Source organism: Cariama cristata, unplaced genomic scaffold (assembly GCF_000690535.1).
Source record: "Cariama cristata isolate BGI_N322 unplaced genomic scaffold, ASM69053v1 scaffold17725, whole genome shotgun sequence".
Lineage (NCBI taxonomy): Eukaryota > Metazoa > Chordata > Aves > Cariamiformes > Cariamidae > Cariama > Cariama cristata.
Window position 1 is genome coordinate 11,422 of NW_009615964.1, and position 16,772 is coordinate 28,193.

The following is a 16,772-nucleotide window of genomic DNA, read 5'->3' on the forward strand; positions in this document are numbered from 1 at the left end:
ACTGTTGTACCGCTGGTTAGCATTCTGCAGTAAGCGCCAGCTGAAGTTGGTTGTATAGCTGACTGCTGAAACTCAGGTCTGAACTTCGAAAAAGCTTTTCTAAAAATGCTTTTGGAGTACTGCCGAGGCTTCCTATGCCAGGACAAAAAGAAATCACTCATTTTTTGGCCTTTGACTAGTGAGCCGTGGATCTGGCAGAAAAACCTACACCATACACAACTTTAGCAAAAAAGTGTACATATAATAAAAAAAAAAGAAACCTGAGACTAAGGTAAAAGCGCTTGCCAAATTGGCGGCTCCACCGATGCTGAGGTACGGGATAGGCAGCTGTTTGGAACCAGCTCAGCACATGCTGGGATCCCAGCACAGCCCCTCATGTTTTTGGGTGAAATGCCACACCTATCAGAATTTCACATCTCCTTCACGAAAGGCATTAACAGGTTCTATGACAGCATCATGTCCAGACTAACACTGTTATTGCACTTCTGTTCCTGACAGCAAATCCTTACCCCTTACATACTTCAGTGCCAACAGACTTCAAGTCTCCAGTGGGCTACTCTGAAGAAAGTTCGCAGCCTGTTTAGGCAGACCTTGGGATGCAGACAGTGACATTTCCACAGGGACAGCGTAACTGTGCAGACTGAGAGGATGAGTTTTTCAGGTATTGCATTTAAATGTATGATGAGCTGGGACTGCCTATGTTTGTTTATAGTCCAATTTCTCACACCTCAGCTACTTAATATGCAGAAGATTTCTTCATACAGGTGGTCAAAAAGGCTCATAGGTCACCTAACAGTTTTTCTAGTGGTGTAGGCTCTCTGTTTCCACTAAAACTGTATCATTGCAAGACAATGACAGCAAAAGTCAAACTATCACTGCTGTGATTACTCTGCAGTTACAACTGAGGAGGAAAACATAGATGAGTGCTCTGTACCCTGAGAAGAGGGCTATTTTCATGCTTTATCTGAAGAGAAACCAGTTCTAGCTATCAAAGCAGGCAGATTCACTTCTACCATTTCCATGATGCATAGACCAACACCTGGGAAAAGAAGTGGCAACCAGAGAAAACAATGCTGCTCCTCAAACAGCAAGTCTTGGTACAGATTGCTCATTTAAGAGCTCTACAATCCCTGTTCAGGACTGAGAAGTGGTTCAAGGTTCCAAAGAAAATCCTCCTTCTAAACTTAAAGGATAAAAAACCCCTAGTGGCCAATAGTCCTCTAATCAGTTGTGCCCCAGAGACGTAGTCCCTTCAGTCAAAAAAAGCAATTCCCAAATGAGTTTGTAAAAAATGCCGGCACATCCGAAGCTCTGTGATGATGTCTATCGCTGTCACCCTGACAGAAGCACTTTGCTCGACAGCACCATATGCCAATGTCTCTACATGAGTATTAAGGCTTCAGTGGGTCAGTGAGTTATACTTGATTTATTTTTCTTAAAGCTTATCCTCATTACATCAGTGAACCACTTCCGTCTTCCCCCAAATTAACAATCATTTGCTATGCCTTACTACTACAGCTACGGACACCAGTTTGCCTTACTAACAATACCAGAGTACTACAGATAAAATGCACATGGCATTGGTAACATGTCTCTAAAGACTCCGTTGCAAGTTTGCAGCTAATAGTCAAGACTTCCGTACTCCCCTGGATTGAGGTTCTGGTCATAATCTTCTCCTTTCCTGACAAAAACCATTTAGGACTGGGAGCTGCAGTTGCCCAGTTTTGGCAGCAATACCATCTGACCAGTTCAGCTGATCTCAAAACAGCAGTATCATTAATCCTATGTAGCCAGAGAAGTACAAGTAGACATCCAGAGAGGCTAAGCAACCCAGGACAAAGGTGAACCAGAGATTTATGCTGCAGCACATTTGCTACACAGATTTCCACTGGAGATTCTGGTACTGTTTATACTGTACCAGAAAGTCTTTTGAAATACTTTGAAAATATTTTATAAAGCAAAGTGCTCTGGGTCACAGCTTGAAAATAAATGTTTAAGATAGCATGGCAGAGCCCTAAAAAGCAAGCAGTCTTACACCTCTTGTGTACTTCTTGTCAGGTGGGTGCGAACCAAGAGCAACTCCATGAACACTGGAGAATTCACATCAATGCTTATTGCACTACGGGCTAGTGCTTTTAATGGAGAACAGTCACTTTCTTCCTGTATAGCAATACATTTGAAAACCTGACACATTCAAGTGGATACCTGTGTAGATAAGACAAGAAGATATTTATCAACTTTCCCACTGATGTGAGTAGTGGCAGAAGTCATCTGAACCAATACCCCATTTAGTCTCTCAAATAACTGCAGCTGTTTCTAGTCATTTGTTCTGCAATGTTTTGTCCAAGCCAAAAGGATAGTTTATAAAAAGAAAAAGGGAATACTTACATCTCTTATCTTCTTTTCCCACCTTCTGACATGCTTTGTAATTCCCAGCATACGTGTTACATAGCAAGTGTGTATATATATATATATGCGCATTATATAAAATATATACTTTACATCCACACTAAAGGTCTCTCTTCACATTAGTATTACACATTCTGAAGAACGCAACTGCAACAATTCAGAACACCTAACTGATCCAGAAAGGGGAAAAAAGAATAAGCTACCCAAAATCCCTAGGAAAGCTTCGTACTCCTTGCAGGTACCAAGAAATCCCATTTTTTTACGATCAGAAGAATAGTTATATTTCTGCACTGCTTTGCTCCCCCTAGACAGGCCCCACTCTGCAGTTTCAGTGTTGGGAAGTGCTAGTTGCTCCCTTTCCACTGAGAGCAATATTAATAAATTAAAAAAGTTTCTCTGAAAGTGCTGCCTTAGTCCAGTCCATCATGCCGTGCTTTCCCATTCACCCTGTGGCTCCGCTGAACCATTCACCACTTTCTTGACCTTCTTCATGCCCTCCATTACTCCAGAAGTTGTCACCCTGGGAAAAAAAGGGAGAGACATCAGAGGACAGAACTTGAACTGTAACATCCATTTCATCAATAGCCCATGCTTGTCTTCCTGCGTGTATCAAACAACACTTCTCAAGTGTCTCTTTACGAAGACCTAGCAGTCTCGATGGTTGGTCTCTCCTATTGCTACCATTTTGCAAGGCCATGTATCATACTGGACACAACACTGACAGCAGTTGGGAGCAAGGCCACTGTCTTCAAGACCCTCAAGGCCCTTCCCATCTATCATTAAACTAAAACAACAACTAATACTTGCTCATACTTGAAAGAAGATAGCAGGGGCTGTTTAACAGTTAAACCTGGTGTTTATCTGCTAAAGTTTGAGCAGCTTGCTTAAAAACATTTTGCTATACAGCTGAACACCCTTATTTCTGTGCATTAAAGACTTTCTTCTGCGTTTGAAATGCTTTTAATAGGTACAACATATTATACAAATGCACACACAATGGACAGTGCCCCAAATGAATCTTATTAGCTTAATGCACACCAACTCTTGTTAATAGCAAAATTACTCAAAGAACAGCAACAAAACAGAAGAGAGAGAGGTTATCCTTTTTATACCATCCACGTCTAGATTTGTCATGGCAATCTGACCATTGAAATATAAAGCCTCATAATACCGTTCAAACATTAGGCAGACTGAACTGTTTATCCAGCCAGAACAGCAACACTCCTCTCAGAACTACCTTGGCTATCCAACAAGCTCTTCAGCCCGGTAGCCTTCTCTGTTCCTATACAAAACAGTCTATTTGCATGCACAAGACATTTGCTTTATTCTTTTGCACAATATGGTTCTCATTCCATGCAGGTATTTTCTCCCCACAAAGGTTATTTTAGATGCTGAAAGTAAAAGTGCCAATAGCTCAATGCATTCACAAGGGATGCCTGGAATCATACATAAAACTGTCCTGCTCAAAGATGCTGCTTGTCAGTCTTTGTGTGCTTTCACCTGCTGTTTACCATGTAAGAATACTTTATTTGATCAGACTAGCTAACAACATTTTCACAGTATCACTCAAGAGGAGAAGTAATCTTCAGATACACTCTTCTGATAATGCCCTTAGTTCCACATTAGATATCAGCTTCTGTTCACATACTGTAAAAATAATTTACTAACTGGTGTGTTCAGTGACTGTTCTGTGGTGGCAGTACTGGGATCATCAGTGGTTCAGACACTTTAGAATGGGCCATGATAAGCTTGTGTTTAAGGGAATAGGGAAAGGGTCAGAAGAGTACAGATCAAATAGCAACTTTATTCCCTATTGAAATTTAAAAAAAAAAAAAAGGGAGAAAAGTAAGCAGGTTGCTTAAAGGAAAAAAGACGGAATCAGTAAACATGTGCTGGAAGAGATCACATCAAGCTTATGAGCACAGAGAACATTTAGATCTCGTAAGTTCTCCCTGATGACAAAGCTTTTCCCACAGTCACATAAGAAAAAATCCAGGGAAAACATGAGCTAGACAAAACCAAAGTAGATGTATAACTAATTGGAAAAGCATGCATTGAGATGTATTTAATGGTTTCATGTCAAAAATGAAAGAACATTGAGCGTGGTTCCAGAGAGGTCTGTCCTGGGTTCACTTCTACTCAATATTTTCAGTAATTGCCTGGGTAATGGAATAGAGAACTTGCTTATTAAATCTGCAGAATACACTCAGAGCTACATATTTAAGAACAGGACTAGAATGCAGAAAGATTCTGGCAAATCGAAGTAACGGTCTGAAAAATATGGGACAATGCAGCAAGACAGCTAGAAAGTTCACTCTTCAGAAATAATAAACTTTGTAATTACAGAATAAGAGGCTAAGTATCAATTCTTCAGGGAGGAGCTGAATATTACAATGGACTACAAATAAAAAATGAGCAACTAACATAGCAATGCAACAGCAGACATACTGGGATATATAAATAGGTGTTTTGCACATACGTGACACCAAAGTAGTCCTAACACTGGACTCACAGCTAGTAGGATCCCACCTGGCACACAGCCTAGATTTTAGCACTGCACTCTAATGCTATTACAAACCCTTTGCACACCAAGATGGTGACAAAAAGCGATGACAGATTATGGTTGACAGGGAATGATACACTTCCCATATTGATGGAGGGACAGGACAACATGATGACAGATTACATACTGAAATTGCAGCCAGGTCAAGTCATGTCATTTGTTACCAGAGAGGTCATTTACTATCCTCCCCTGCAACAACAGCAAAGAACTGGGAGAGATTTTGAGGTGGATTCCTCAACAGTGAAAGTCAAAGACCATGTGATGAGCAATGTTTCCCATCTCAGAACAAGTACATGGCGTAGCTCTTGAGTCCTCATTTTCTCAAATCGTGTATGCACAATGGGCAATTCCTTTCCCTCTCAAAATCAGTTCAGCCAACACGTTTTAGTGCCCAGTAAAAGAAGGGTATGTATCAGCACTAAGACCAAGCACACTGCAATTCTCATTCTAGTCCTCTGAGCAGTCTCAGGACGTCAGTTCTGATCTGCAATACTGCAAGTAAAAGTTCCTCACATCCAGTTTGCTGAACTGCATTTCTAGCCCACAAACTAGCAGCAGTTAAAATCCAACAGTCTTCTCACTAAACCATCTCTCTCCCGAGAGAATTTTTGTGGCCATCAGAGGGACACCTGTCACAAGCGAGGCACAAAAGTTCCCCGAGCACTCCATTGCACAATGGTATGTGCTGTGGAAACTTCATAGTTTGTTTTTGGTTTTTTGTTTTGTTTTTTTTCCCCTGCATTGTATCCAAGGTATCAAGGAATGACTACATATTCAGAAGCATCTTCAGCCCTCCACAGTGATGGGTCTCAGCTGTCTTTTCTCTTGTGCCTTTTTTTGCTCTTTTATTTTATAGTCCCACAAGAAACACTACGATACTGGCAGCAGCTAGCCTTTACAAACTATTGCAAATTAAAGTGAAAACTGCTCAGTTACTGAGCGAAAAAGCTGATCTCTGCATGGGAAAGATGTGTTAGGTGAAGAAAATCACTTCTAATGGAGAGCATCATGAATCAGTCTGCCACGAAGCACAACCTGAGAGAAAGCAGAGAAAAGAAACCCACCAGGACTTCAGGTCTCAGCACAGAACATGCTGCCTCATGATACAGTGAGAAACTCCAGATGCCAAGGCATATGCAAAGGTAGGTCAGTGTTACCACAACAGTTCACTATGTTGAGGCTGGTTTGGGTGTTAAGGAAAAACAAAGTTAGTCTCCATGCACTCAGTAAGATGGATTTACGAAATTGAGAAGAAAACCATTAGTGGCTTTTCCAGCAATTCCTCCTCCAGTGGAAATATCTTAACCCCACATGCATGTATGAACATCATTCTCAACCAAGATCTGTAGAAGAGCACTTTGGTACCTAACATTTAAAGCAAACTTACTGACCTAATGAAATTAACTTACTGCAAGAGTAAAAATCACCCAAAACTGCTGCCTTTCCCCTTCCTCACTCCCACCTCATCTACCATACTGTTTATATTTTTGTGTTCATGCCCCAGAAATGGCATTAGGTCTTGGAAGCCTGGCAACTCTTTCTGCCAACTGTGGCTGCATCTCTTCAAACAGAGTACTTTAATCTAACAAACTGTCAGCGACAAGCCCACATACTGACAGAACGGGCTCAAGAGGCCGCGGAGCACAGAATACACAGAAAGCCACTTTGTTGATGATGAATGGCTATTGACCCTACTTGAAAAAGAACAGGCTGGTCCTTAGTTCAGGTTTAGTCATACTCTCTGCCAGGACAACTTCTATTAAGCCTGGTATAACTGAAGAGAAAGTCCTATAACATTTGTGGATGCTTTCTCCCAAGATAGAGCCATGTTAGTTGAAAAGACTTACTACAAGTTACCTTCATGGTTCTTGATTTATTTTTGAGAGTTACAAGAACTTACAGAGGGAGGGTTTGTGCTTTATGTTGCTTCTGTCACAGACACCTAGTCTTTGAAGTTTTCTTGAAACTTTTGCAGATTTCCACACTGTCCTTAACAATATTTACATTTACTGCCAAGACTGAGCTTTTCATGCAGTGCAAACTATACAAACAGGCATAAACTAGAGAGCTGCACTTAAAATGTCCTATGTTTTGCCGGAAGACAAGCAAGCCTGGAAAACAGGCTTGATGACCTCACGGCTCTCCCCTCCATGGGCTCACAGAAGCGTTGAGTCTAAAGAAACCAAATGCTTCTGCAACAAATGTTTTAAAGAGCCTGATTTTAACAAAAACCCTCAGAGAGGAAAACAACCATAAAACCTGGCAATAAGACATGGCAGAACACCATGAAGTTTGCAGGTTTTTAACTTCTGCCATAGCCTCTGAGGACAAGTGGGTATTTATCACATGAAAGACAAACCACACTCATGCAATGGTTAGTCAGGATGCTGTCAGGCACTTAGTCACTTGTTCAAATAAGCCTTGATATTTTTCCCCCACAGAAACAACATTTATTATTTATAAAAGCAAAAATAGGACCAGCAAGACCAACTCAACAAGAAATTTAATACACTTTCATTGCAGTGCTTCACCTGTCACAGAACGTGTATACACTATGCTTTTCAAACACATGCAAACTTAACCTCCCTGATGCAGCTGGGTAAGGGAGAACAAGCAGATTATACCCTGCCAAGTGCCAAATGGAGTAAAACTTCTCATGAATCAGACGAGAAAAATTCAAGCAAGGCTAAGGGGAACAACCCACAAGGCACAACAATGGAAACTCCCAAGGCAAAGAGCAAAATGCCTTACTAGGAAAAGGCTCACAAGGAATTCTGATCCTTGAGTTTATAGTAATGTCTATTTCACTATGGCAACATGTAAATCACTTAATTAGTTCATTGAGCTTTCTTCAGCTTATTTCTAGTAGATTCTCCTAAATTTAGCAGCTTCTCCAATTTACTGAAATCACTAAATATGAAAGTAGTCCTAAAAAAGCCAAAGTAAAAATTCATTAAGCATGTAATGCAAAGTTGAAATCTGCTCTAGCAGGCAAAAAGGAAAAAAGCTCGTTTCTGTACAATCACAAATCCTGCCACTTCTTCCAGTTCAGACAGTGCCTTCCTGATGTGGACGTTGGTTTACCAGCTTCCAAACTGAAACCAGTTTCTTACATAAACCATTTAAACACCTTTAAGTGATAGTGATTTAAAGGTCACTACCCACTAGTTGGATTCCACTTGCAGCAATGACAGATTTTATGGACCCAAAGCAAAAATAGTTAAGCATTTGGAAAGATCTTTGTTACTAGAGATATTTCTGAGAAATTAAACTCCTTGCATGTCATTTCAGGCTGGATTCTACCTCAAACCTCCTTGTAGCAATTTCTCAATAAGATCCATTTCTTTCTGAGCTATGAGGGCAAACACATTCTGACTTTTTTTGCCTCTGCAATAAAAATTGGAGTGTTGATTTGTTTCACCCAACATCAGGTAAAGGAGATTTGCCAAACTGGAAAAACTCTTTAAGAACAGGCTTCTGAGCTTGTACATGAATTGCAATTAGGCGTGAAATGTGTAACTACTAAAGAGATTAGGTTAGCTCTGCTCCTATTAAGGCAACAGAGCCTGTGGCAATTACAGCTGTATTCAACACTTCTAGCATGCTGAATTTCTTAGGGCATTTGCAATTATAGATTCAGAAATGCCACTCATTTTTTAAGTCCTTGGAAAAATCACTACAAAGAAAATGGCAGGGACTTAGGCTGAGCCCTACTTTATTTTCTCCAGACTAACTCAGGTCCTACTGCACTTGGGGTGCCTCACGGTTTAGCAGCAGCAAGGAATAGAATAGTGGTCAAAATCCACCTCCTCAGCTCGGTATTACTTAAGATAAATTTCTGCAAAGCTACAGGCTGAACGTCAAGGTAGAAGGGACCGTACACCACGCTCATTTATATTCTGTATACTGGTAGTTCGTTTTTGTTGTTGGTTTAGTTGTTTAGTTTTTTTTTTTAAATAGCATTAATCTCACGGTTTAGCAGCAGCAAGGAATAGAATAGTGGTCAAGATCCATCTCCTCAGCTCGGTGTTACTTAAGATAAATTTCTTGCAAAGCTACAGGCTGAACGTCAAGGTAGAAGGGACCGTACACCACGCTCATTTATATTCTGTATACTGGTAGTTCGTTTTTGTTGTTGGTTTAGTTGTTTAGTTTTTTTTTTTTAAATAGCATTAATGACCATAAGGCTCATTAGTGTTCAGCAACATAGATTAAACACAGAAGATTTTTTACTTGATATTTTCATGGTCATCTTTTTGCCCCATGAAAAGGTTTACCAGCTGATTCCGCACTACTGCAATATCCAGCTCAGAGGCTCCTATGCATATCACAAATCTCTTTGTTAGTTTAACACACACCAAATAGACACCTTATCTTTAAATATGTGGGCAGATCCCAATCTTTTTCAAAGAAGGATTTAGAGAGATTAAAGTAAAATGTTTTTAAACATTACTTTTCTCAAATCAAGTGAAGAGGTAAAAAAAAAAGGGGGGGGAGGGATTCTTACACAGCTTCCATCTCCAAGTCATCCTCATCGTCTTGAGAAAGCTGTAGATACGGGTTGTCTGATGCTGGACGGAACTTGTACCCAGTGAGGACAAAGAACACAAGTGTGGCCATTTCATCCAGCAGCTGCAAGTAAAAAAACAAGATTGAAGTTAGTCCTGTAATCCTTCATGGTCATGAAACATTTCTCATAAGGTTCAAGGTTTAATGACCAAGAAGACTGTGCTATAGCAGAAATAACAAAGCAATTCCTGTCCTGTTATCATTAATCCTAGGCTAAAGGCTGTCAAGGCCTTTGTTCTTCCAGCTTCCCCTGTCACTTTAAATACAGTTACAGTTCTAGCCATCGCTCCAGTGCCTTTAAATAACTACAGCAAGTCTTGGCTTTTAAATGAGGGGGGGTGGAAATCATCCCTACGTTGTTTGGTATTTTCAATAGTTAATGTATTCCAAAGACTCCCTGCACAGTTACTTGGATTATATGTTAAGAAACCAAGTATTTAAAAGTCACTAGGCAAATAAAGCCTGTAGATGGAAGAGCAAAAGCCTCTTTCACTGGCTCCCGGGGGCCTCAATTACACAGGGCCAACCTGACTAGGTTTTTTTCCTCCTTTATATGTTCTTGATTAATTTCCTTCAGACATTTTTAAATTGAAAGACTAAAAATCAATAATGCAATTACTTTCAGACATCTCATGTATAATCCAGCAGCCTTGCTGGACAAACATAAAACTAAAAATATATTCCTGCCACCTTAGGTACATCAGTGATAAAAATCACGAGGAGACAGGTTGCAGTACTATAATATGAGGAACAGTTTAGGGAATCTTTTTTCGGTGCAGTTATATTTAAAGAATAATAGGAGAAAAAATAATCAAGGAATGGATGTATTTTCATTTGCTGGCAAATACCTGGTACAGCCATTTCCACTGGAACGGCACAGCAATCTTTATGAGAATTGCGATGATCCGCGTGAAGTAAATGTAACACACAATCTGGGAAGGAAAAGGAGAAAGCATGATGAGAACAATAGCACCACACTTACAGAACCTTTTTTTCCACAGAAATAGTTCAAGCAATTCCCAGACAACTCATTAGGTCAGACTGGCCTTATTATGCTTCTCGATAAACATGGAGGATATAGGCTGAGGGCTCTACTGCTTGTTGAACGTTCAAATGACTCAAGCTATTACTAACATATTTAAGTTACAGCAGGTAATGCTTTAAGTATTAGGATTTTGTAGAATCACGACTGTAATTTATTACTCTTACCACTTATAAGAGTCTGAAATGAGGCCATTGGAAATCATTAAGAAGTCTATGCTCTCTTGGGAGGTATGCTCATGGCTCCCACTGACTTAATCAGAAACTGCACACATGCATCTCAAGGCACCATTTGGTCCCAAGTTTAATTTTTAGCAAGTTTATAGTATGTTATTCAAGCCCATCAATTCAACTGGCAGCTCAAGCTGTCTCCAGAGGAAATCAGTAAGCGTTACAAATAGCTGGAACAAATTTAAAGATAGACAGAAGGATGCAACCACTAGGAAAAGAAGGGAAGTTGCTTTGAGGATTCTAACCCAGTTGACCAAGATGCCAAAGCACAGCACTGCCACCAAACTAGGAACACCTCCACCACATCCACCAGCTACAGTAGCTTCCAACAAGTAATACATCAAAAGGCTTGAACAACTTGTAAGTGCTCTGTGTGCATGTGTACAGGTGTTTTACTTACCATAACATAGTAATGTCTGAAAAGCTTCAGCTTTGCTAGGTTAATGGCAGCTATGAAAAGAACACAAAAGTCCATCAGAAAATTGTTAAAATGAGACAGATTTTCTTTTGAAGCTTGTCTGCAAAGTAGGCAGATGGTCAAAATCAGGTAATCCCAGACTAGAAAGGCTTGCCCCACAGCCCACTGGGCACTCCGAGGAGTGCCAGTCTGGCATGTCTACATGCTGGACAGCTCCTAGGCTGGGGTGAATTCTCTCTTAAAAAGGCAACTCAGATGACTTTTACACTAAATTTTATACGTACGCACTCTGCAATACAGAACCTTCCTCTATTAGTATATAGCTAACTATATACTGTCACCTCACTCCTGCCAGAAGGGTTATGCCATTTGACATTGCCTCCTAGAAAATTCATATCTTTTCTGGAGTACTTCCTCACCTGCTCTGTGCCTTCAGCTGACCTGAGCGACTTTGAGGTAAGCGTAGCTGTGGAACCACTGCATCTTGTTGAACAGCAGCAGAAATATTTTAACATCTAGGTAGTATCCTCTCTCATTTGTGGCTCAGTCACAATTTACAAGTGAAATGGAAAGTCATACTAAATAGTTCTCATAGCAAATGCGTGTGTCACAGTCACAAACCACGTAAGCAAAGGCCCCAGGCTAACCTGCATTTATCGGACAGATTACATCAGCTCGAGGAACACAGCAGATACTCATGTGAACGAGCAAGGTTCAACAACAGATGGAACAGCTGTCAACTCTGGTTTGAGAGTCAGGTTTTATATGTGCAGCAGGATTGCAAATACGGACTCCTGGTGCTTTTGTGACAAGACAAGAGGCAAAGAGTCCAAGATATTTTGACAGCATACAGAGATGCAATTTAGAGCCAATGAACACAAGTTGCCAATTAGAAAAACACTGCCACATACTTACTGGTATTCCCTCCAAGCTCTCGTAATTTTATGGGATGTGGAAGTGCAACCCATTGTGCATAAGTTCACCTGCACTCCCACAGAAATCACCCGCTGCAAAAAGCGGATTTATAAAAGGCTGCATATATTTGCATATAAGGTCTTCCAAGTTCACAACAGTGCAAAATATAGTATTACACATCAGAAAGAGGAGGGCTAATAGCTACCAAAGAAATGCTTCACTTCCTGTGACAAAAACAATGCAGTTTTTGTTTATGGAAAGGTAATGACAAACGTACCACTCAAACTCTTACATGTTCCCACTACATAAGCTACAGTGAAGACATACAACATTCTGTTATAAACCTACTTTGTATAACGTAGAGATCAAAAGTTCCTTTCCAACTTAGCTTTAGTGTTCCAGGGGAACCACTGAAAGCTATGGACACCTTGAGACAGATACAAACTTTCCTCCAGCAGACGTACTATAACAGCAGCACCCGACGAACAGAAGGCATAAACTGACTGACCGGTAGATAAAACTAAGCTAAGTTTTGATTTAGTGCTGGCTAGTAGCTTCTACACATTTCCAAACAGTATGCTTAACTTTTGACAGAACACAAGGCACGTCAGTAAGAGAAAGCTGAGTCAAAGCTCAAGAGGAAAAAAGCAAACCTTATTTGTGAAGGAACACCAAGTTTGTTTCCATGCACCTAAAGCCTGTACTGTGCAACACTCATCTGAACACCAGTCAGATTGGGTTGGCTTTGGGCAAGACTGTGCTCCTGGGGGCAACCTTATGGCACAGTTTGTCAGAGCTCTCCGTTTTGGGAGGATACTCCCTTCTGGACTGCAATAGGAAATACTGAACATAGAATAGCATCTACTTTGCAGTATACAGTTCTGGACTCCAGAAAGCCATGCCCAAGCTCTAGACTTGCATCTGTAGAGTACCAGCAGTGAAGCACAGAGCACTTCGCTGGACAACAGATGGCAAGACTTGGAACTGCTAGACAAAGAATCTAACTAAATCCTTGGTAGCTAAATCAGCCCTGAGACATTGGTTTAGCTACTTCTCCTTTACTTCCGTCTGTTACAAAAGCTAGTTTCTCCACATTTAAATAGCAAAAACTTACATATTTTCAGGGGTCTAGTGCTCTACCAGATAACCTAATGTTAAAAGCTTTTTCATAATACAGTTGGAGAAAGATTAAAGTGTGTAAGTATGCAGGACAAGCTCATTAGATTGTGAAGCAAAGAAGCAATATTGTCCTATTTAAAGGAGAGCTACATTAAATGTGACCAAGATCCTGTGATTTACCACCTACCGGCTTGTACACAGAAGGATCTATTTTGAACTCAACGCATTCATCTTCAAGAACTGCCACCAACTGGTGCAATGACAGGCCATGAGAATTACCAGGCTTCGTAGTTAAAGGAACACCAACTCAACAGCTGTGATTCAAACTGCCAGTCCATCACTGCTTTACAGTCAACAACTGAGCGAGCTGTTGGATTCACGCAGTGCATAGGAGGAAAGGATAGTGAAGCCAAAGAGCTGGCTGCCAATTGAAGTGTCACAATGTCACCTCTCCCAGCTGAGAAAGCACAGCTCAAGATCTCACCTACTCATCGTGATAATCAATACCAAAGAGTCAGAAGTTGGTACATCCAGATATCTAGAATGGCTGAGCATGGGAAAGAAGGGTGAGGGAAGCTAAAAAGACAACCACCACCAAGTAGAAAGACTGAAGAGCCACCTCTGGAAGCTGGCTTGCTTATTTGTCACAACTAGGTGCTCTCCTCTAGTTGTCTCCACTTCAGGAATACTTCTTTCCACTATCAGGCACTAAAGTCAGTAGTAATGCATGTCTACAAAATTCTGCTCGTTTTTTTTAAACAGCTCAAAGTTACAGCACACACTGTTCTGGAGAAAGTCTAAAATGATCATTGCTTGGCATCGGCAGCCTGTGAACTGCTTCTTCACAGGTTGAATGTGCTCCAAGCAGTAACACTTGAGTCTCACTATGCCGGACACTAAGACTTCAATTCACCTTAGCCTGGCAGTCCAGAGACCGACAGCAACACTTGCAAGGACAGAGGCGAGGCCAGCAGCTGTCACTTACAACTTGAATCACTTGCAGCCTCAACCTGTAAAGCTGTGATAACACAGCAGCAATCACAGCATGCAGTAAAGGTTGGATAAATTTCTGTTTTGAGTATGATAACCATTCTTCAAGGAACAGTACTTAACTGCAGAGAAGGAAAAAAAAAAGTAGAGACTTTCTACCAAAGGTTTTACAAATGAATTCATACTTCTGTTCCATCTCTTTCATGGAGTAATTAAAACGATAAAAGCCATCCTCCAAGAAAGGTTTATAACAACATCTATACCTTGCTTCCCTCAGTTGCCCCTCTCTATCAACAGCTTGTGCCTGCATCTGCATCAATCAAAACATAGCAGATCACACTATTTTTCAGATTGCCCCCTGTGCTAATTTCAAATGCTGAGACAGCCTATAAGATGGGGAAAAAGAAAGTCAGGCTATCCGCTACAGCCTTGCACACCATCAGACAACAGCTTTTTGATGAATAAATCTGACCTTTTTAGATTACATATGTAATAACAATAAGAGGACTGCAGCCGAGGGCATAGGGAGCTCAAGTCCAGACAATACAGTATACAAGGGCAAACCACAATGCATCTTGAGTGAACACACTGAAGTACAGCTAAGAATATTTCTACAATGCTTTGCATGCTATACTAACTCTGGTGTACATGACATGCAATCTGTGCCATTACCAAATAGTAAATGGAAGTTTTCTATTCTCCCTGAGAATGAAGGCCCACATGTAGATCTAGACCTCAAAAAGCAACTCCAGGAATAACTCTGAGAAGTATGGCCCTATCATCTCTACAGCACTCTGCTGAAAAGCATTCCTATGCTAGAAAGAAGAGGTCAAACACATACAGCAACTCTCAGTGTCATGCATGAGAAGGCTGCACAGATTGGTTAATCCTGAATATTCTGAAACACACTAGCCATTTGGCACAAAAGTTCCCCACCAGGGTCAGAAGAAAGTGCAAAGTACAGGATAAGCAATATATCTCCAACACGTAATTGCTACATCAACCCTGAAGAGCTATCTAGGGTGCCTGGAAGTGGTACACTGGAACATAACAGGCCTATTTAATTTCTCAACATTTCCCAACTCTCCAGTGCTATCCATTGAGGTCTCGACACTGAAATCACTAAGCTTTATCTCAAGGCTTGAGATGCCCATGTACTGCCTGCAGCATGTTTACGCCTGCACTACGCCCTCCTCCTCACTGGAGAGCTGCGGAGGTGTTTTACCAAGGGTCTCCACGGAGCCATCGCCTCCAGCGTCTGCTGAGCTCAGCTAAGCTGAGGGTGTTCTGCACCATGCGGGACCAAGCTCTTTGTTCACAGCATTTTCACAGTACAGAAGCAGGAAGACACTGAACACAGTAAATGGTTTTTCCTGATGTGGGGGCAAGCATGAAAGCATTAATCATCATTTGCCCACTGCACAGCACACAGGGAATGTTGCCTGGGAGCTACACACTGCAATGTATTTCCCCTAATTCTGCTGCCAACTACGACATGCTGCAGTGCTTCAGGAAAATAGCTAACTGTTCGTGATCAGACTGCACCGAGTTTCACATCTCTCTTCACGTACAGAGGTACAAGCAGAACAGAAACTGCAGTGGTGTTTCCAGCCCGCCATGCCTCCCTCAGACAACAGATGACATGACACACAAGAGTGGGTTATAAGACTAAGAGGTCCAGCGATCAAGAACTTTGAGTTTTAAACAAAAATAAGCAAGTTTACTACTACATACTTCCTCTCCTCCTTTTCTCATGATGCCTTTAAACAAGGTAGTGGTAGTTGTGCAGCTTTCCAGTCCAAACAATTCTAGCTCAGTTTGCAAGACTGATTTCCTTAAATCTGCAAAACATCTGTAATGCAGATCTAGAAATGGACAGACAGCACGCTCACATCTGAAAGAAGATACAGCAACAGACCAAACAGCTGCAGCTGGGCACTTGCTTAAGTCTGAAGGTGGCAATTTTAAAGGGGAAGAAAAAAGCTTCTAAAAATGGGATGTTTGTGCCCACTGCTGTACAAGGTAAGAAGTCTGTGTAGGTCAGATATTTTGCTTTAGAGTTAAAGATCACCTCCAAGGGAAAAAAAGCAAACAACCAGGCAGCTCAAACTCAGCTGTATCACTGTGCCACACCTACTCTTCACTAGCAATCCACAGCATCTGTGACTGTAAGGTCTCACTGGATAATTACAGCTTTAGACCCATTCCTCTAGCTTTTCCACTTTAGAAAATATTTTTTAAAAGTTTAAATGACCATTTGCTAGTGACTCTAAGTCACTGCTACTTATAACAAGCCTTTTTAATAATTGTACACGGCTGATACAAATGCCTACAGCAAGCACAGTTGTTAGACTAAAAGACTGGTAGTGTGACCAGCCTTCTGCTTCATTTCTAGTCTAGTCACACTGCAGTCATGGCTGCACTTGACCCAAGGGAGTGCTGTCTAACAAACAGGTTGTGAAGTAGCTAGAAGAGGACAAGAGAGACAGACAGTCAGGAAACACTACCAGGATCCTG

At 41.1% G+C, this 16,772-nt stretch overlaps 1 protein-coding gene across 1 annotated transcript in view; it reads right to left on the reverse strand.

Annotated features, from left to right (window-relative positions):
- Positions 1–1,404: 1,404 nt before the first annotated feature.
- The window catches only part of GPR107 (G protein-coupled receptor 107), a gene marked incomplete at its 5' end in the record, with an annotated part of 31,171 nt that continues 15,803 nt past the window's right edge, over positions 1,405–16,772 (reverse strand). Inside the window, 4 exons of the mRNA XM_009700006.1 lie at positions 1,405–2,929; positions 9,480–9,604; positions 10,390–10,473; positions 11,214–11,263. Of these exons, the coding sequence (XP_009698308.1) occupies positions 2,833–2,929; positions 9,480–9,604; positions 10,390–10,473; positions 11,214–11,263 (356 nt within the window). The remainder of the gene's footprint in view (positions 2,930–9,479; positions 9,605–10,389; positions 10,474–11,213; positions 11,264–16,772) is intronic.